The sequence below is a fragment of the Thermobia domestica genome, chromosome 17 (genome assembly GCF_964235325.1).
Source record: "Thermobia domestica chromosome 17, izTheDome1.hap1.1, whole genome shotgun sequence".
Lineage (NCBI taxonomy): Eukaryota > Metazoa > Arthropoda > Insecta > Zygentoma > Lepismatidae > Thermobia > Thermobia domestica.
This window is the reverse complement of record NC_137470.1, coordinates 100,190,889-100,196,011: the sequence shown is the minus strand read 5'-3', so window position 1 is coordinate 100,196,011 and position 5,123 is coordinate 100,190,889. Positions and strand designations below refer to the sequence as shown.

Below are 5,123 nucleotides of genomic sequence, written 5' to 3'. Positions count from 1 at the left end.
AACTTGTTAATGCTACAGTAACTATCATAGTCTTCTGCTCCATATTGCCTGTAAATATAAATGACTAGTTGTGAGATCCCGTTTTTGTCTATTTTCAAGTCTTATATTACTAAATCTTTGTCTATGGTTTCTTTTCGTAAAAATATTACGTTTTCTTGCCATAGGCCTAGTTTTAATGTTCTAAATCTGTTCATTTTCCCTATAAAATGCACAAATGATGCATATTCTGAACAATGACTAATGTTCTAACACTTATGTAACCCTTCGAGTACTAAAATGTTACCCTCGTTACATCTTAATTCATTTTTTCGTCGTATTTTCAGTCTCTTTTTTTTCAAAGTCGTAAAATCCTACATTTTCACGCATATTTACGTGTTTAAATATACTTTAATACTGTTTTTACTGCTATATGTAAGTACTAATATATTTATTAATGTTTATTCCATCTTTCTTTAACATTACACAGCTTTGTTTATTGGGAATTTATTCGTATTGCATCAAAATTGCCGTGAAACAAAGTTACAGCTCATGTGTAGGCGTGGCTTGTTGCTATGGAGCGGCCATGTTTACTCGCAGACTCCGCCCATAGTAACGGAGCTTCCTTCGTCGCCACGGAAAGCAGGATGCGATCAAACACACTTCTCTCCGCAAGTAGTAAATACAGCGAAACGAATCGCTATAACTTGTTACTTCTCCACACATGAATATTCAATTAACTAATGAACTGAATACTTTAATTATTATAATAATAATCGATATGCCACTTGATTATTCTATAACTATTACGGATCAATAATTTCTTTCTTTCTTTTTTTTAAATAAAACTTGAATTTAGAAAATGAACTTAACTTAAAATAACTTGTTTACATACAACTTAAAGACAATTATAGGCATGATGCATTACGACTGTATTCTATTTTGACTATTTCTCGTCTATTATCTATTATTTTCTACTTTTCTCTTTTAGATGTTTACTTCTTTTAACAATTTTTATCATACTTTTCACGACTTCTATTCTTCATTCGTAAGCTTACTTATCTAGTTTTATGTTACTAGTGTCTATAATATTCTCTATTTATCTATTTATCTAGCTTTTACTAATAGACAATTCTTTCTACTTTTCGATGTTTTTCATAGCTTTGAGCTACTGATCTCACTGATATTAGGATGTCATATAACTTAGTCATTATCTATTTGCATGCTCTTATCTATTTTTATCTATGATCTTCTTTTTACTATGCTTATTGTTTACTGTTTTTCTTACTTTACCAAACTACTGAGTTTTGTCGTATTATTACCGCGTAACCATTCTCGTTCAAAAATCTTATTCGTTTCACCAATTGAATAGTCTACTCCTAGTTTTGTCTAGGATCACATTACCTAGGCTTTTCGACTCGTGACTACCACATGCTGTTGGTAAGTATTTCTACATGTTACCAATTGTTCCATATACTAATAAAATAATTCTTTTCAGGTTTTCATTTCAACATAGAATTTTTTTTCAATAATAACATTCTTCTTCATATCCCAAAATGTAAAACTTTTTTTTCCAACCCAAGGCACATACAACATCGATTTACATGATACGCTTTACCTTATTAATACTTATTGATTATTATTATTATTATTATTATTATTATTATTATTATTATTATTATTATTATTATTATCATTATTATTGTTGTTGATTTTGAACTTTATACTACCGAATTGGTTTATAAAGCCTACAATACAATACTAATAGCAATAACGTTGTTGATATTATTATTCCAAGTATGATTATTCCAAGTATTACGTACATAATATAATCTGTTTTTAGATGCAGTTCTGGGATTGATGTATCGACCTTTAATTTCAATAACTTTTCGGTTAAACTATTTAACTCCTGCGTATGTAACGAAAAATTAACTTGTCTCTCCGTCCAATTACCAATTAATTTAATATGTTTATTTTGAACTTTGCATTATTTGCTTAGTTGGAATTACCAGTTCTCCTATTATTATATTGTCAAATTTATCATACTTTATGAAACTTGATTTAGATTTAGTTTGATCCAATTTTGTGGAAGTAACTTCTTGATGTACACCCACTTTCGTCATGTACGCCTCCTTTTCAACAGAAGAGTACATCACGCCTGCGTGTGTTTACCTGAATATCACATTCCCCAAAAATTTCTCAGAATTCTGCTGGCATCCTTCCAAAGAATTATTTAAAATAATATTATTCAAACACTTAGCTTTATTATCCATAGTTATGCTTTCACAAAAGTACAACAAACTTTTAAATTCACATTTATTTTTATCTAATGAATGATGTTTACCTTCCGCTAAGTAAACTGCTTCCGGTAAATCGTAAAATATTCTGGTATTATTTATTACGTAGCCCACAGATATTATGTCATACATGACTGAGATACTAGTATCATATATTATTGGAGTTTTTTTAATATTAAATCAACATTATTTTCCTCATAATGATATTTTACTAAATATACGCTAGACATCTGGTAAAACATCCCAATGTCTGACCTATAAATAGTATTCTCCAAAACATCATGAAAACTTATTAATCTTTTTACATGTGCATTAGATAATATATGATATGTTAGTTGATTATTTAATATACTATTTATTATTTTATTTACCCTCTCTTGCACAAGATGAGCAAACAAGTTTGCCATTATCTTGCGTTGGGATTGGTTTAAATAACAATAAAGCTCTTGAATTTTATTTTTAAAATCTTGCAATACGTGTTGCACTTTAACTACAATTCCATGGACTACAGAAATTTCATTATTAAATGATGCTTTTAGATTTTTAATTTCAGTTGTTAGCAAGTTCTCGTGTTTACTTAATTTGTCAATTGAATGAGCCAATTGCTGATTATGTATTAGATTATATGTCGATAGACCAATAGAAGATAATCCCAGTAACCAAGAAAATATGAACCTTTTATTTCTATGATTATTACTACACCTAGTCTTTCCATTTTCATAAACAAAATGACATGGCAACCAATTTACAATATTTTGTCTAAATTCTTTTTCTTTTACAGCATAATCATTAAGAATATCAAATGCATCAGTATACTTGTCATGCACTGGCACAGCCTCTTGAAAATTTAAGTGTAACTTTACAGTGGTATACACCATGTTTGTAGCATGTACGGCATATGCATTCTGCATTAAAGCTAATCTAATTTCCGGTAATGTTATCTGCTGTTGTTCATCCTCTGCTTTGCCTATACTCATCAATAGTAATTCCAAAATTAAAATCTTGAACATGGTGTTGACTGTAAATAATTGAAACTTAAAATTACTTATTGAATTTATTTTATTTTACTTATTTAATATTTTTTTAACTCTCATATTTAGTTAATACTTATGTTTATTTATTTATTTTATTCACGTTGCATGCGTACCTTGGATTATTCAACAAACCAAACAAATTTACGAAATATCTATAATTTTAAAAAAATTATCTATAATGACTTCCTAATAACTCTAAATTCTGTAAACAAAACATGTTTACCAGTTCAGGGGTTTTTCAGATGGAAATCAAAATTTCCTTTGATTTTGGTCACCGACTTTTGTTGATAAACGGCGGTCCAACTCGCCGTCCACTGACAAAAACATTTTGTTTACAGATCCCTAAAAACAAATTTATATACTTAATTTATTCTTGTTTTCGTCGCAAGAAACTTTTAACTTTCTGTGATGTAGTCTTTGAGTCACTAAACCTCTTAGTTTTTTCCCACGCGTTGTTTACTTTTTTCTTTTAGACATCACTGTCTAAATCCGAATCTTCATCTTTCTTATCAAATTCTTCATCATTTGCGCCAATAAATGGTTTTAAACGCCGAATGTCAATCGTGTCTACTTTTTCTTGGCCTTTCTTCGTCTCATACTTTACTTTATATGAATTGCTATTCATTTTTTCCACTATAACACCACGAGTATTAAATCTTTTCCCAAAACAAGCTGGAATGCCTGCTCTCGGCATTTCTCTTATCCATACCTTTTGACCAATGTCAAAGTTAGGTTGAGAAAACTTCTTCTCAATCTGCTTCTTCTGTGACTTAAACCGGTTTTGCAAATTTTGGTATGCTACCTTCCTTGCTTCTTTGACAGCTCTAATTCGCTCATCATTCTCCACATACTTACAGGGAATGTCCAGATCTTGTCCCAAGAACGTTCTGGGTTCACGTCCTGTTAGCAAATAATACGGCGAATGTTTTGTTCCATCATGAACTTGAGTATTCATGGTGAATACTATGCAAGGTAGGATTTCATCCCAATTTGTAAATTCTCGGTCTATGTAGTGCTTCATGACTTGCTGTATGGATCCTATGGCTCTTTCTGATGTTCCTATATTATAGTGCGCATCCGTGTTGGCGAAGTTTAACTTCATTCCAATACGTTCTGCCATTTCCTCCATCACTCGGCTTCGGTGGGTGCTATGCCTGTCCATCGCCAGAATCTCAGGAATGCCGTGTTTCGTGATTAGCTCTTTAAAAATCACTTCTGCTATAATCTCGGATGTTATTGCAGGGACTGCCTTAGCAATTACATATCATGTAGCACTATCTACAAACACAATCACATATTTATTTCGATGGTTTTAGACCTTTTAAGTGGCCCAATCTCGTCCATAGTTACATGCTGGAATGGCATATAACTTGGGTACGTCTGTCGATGCAATGGTGTCCTACCTGCCTTACGCTTTTGAACCTGACAGCTTACACATTGGCTGACCTTCTCCTGAAAAAACTTTTTCATATTAGGGAAGTAGATCGATTTTAATGCCCGATTGTAGCATTTGGTATAGGAGTAATGACCTCCTCCATAAATCGAACAGTGCAGGTTTTTAAACACTTGCTCCCTTAATGAAAAAGGAATGCACAATAGAAATTTCTTTCCACTTGCCATCCTTTGTGTCCTAAAAAGTTTTCCATCTTTCACCACATACCAACGTGCTTGCCTCTCAGCTTTCTCATCTGCTACTTCAGGATGTTCAATAGCATACATAATTTGTCCAAAGAAAGAATCTTTTCTCTGCAGTTCGGCTACGTCTACGTCATCATCAAAGGTGATGTTTACTTCCAGATCTTCGGTTTTCACTGGT

At 31.8% G+C, this 5,123-nt stretch overlaps 1 protein-coding gene across 1 annotated transcript; it reads right to left on the bottom strand.

Annotated features, from left to right (window-relative positions):
• Window positions 1–3,776: 3,776 nt before the first annotated feature.
• Window positions 3,777–4,469, bottom strand: LOC145674109 (uncharacterized). Its single transcript, XM_081743932.1, has one exon. It carries the CDS (start codon window positions 4,467–4,469, stop codon window positions 3,777–3,779), a length of 693 nt encoding a protein of 230 aa, XP_081600058.1.
• Window positions 4,470–5,123: the final 654 nt, after the last annotated feature.

What these genes read in the sequence shown, in the direction of transcription:
- LOC145674109 (XM_081743932.1), bottom strand. Translation starts at nt 4,469, where the DNA reads ATGGACAGGCATAGCACCCACCGAAGCCGAGTGATGGAGGAAATGGCA.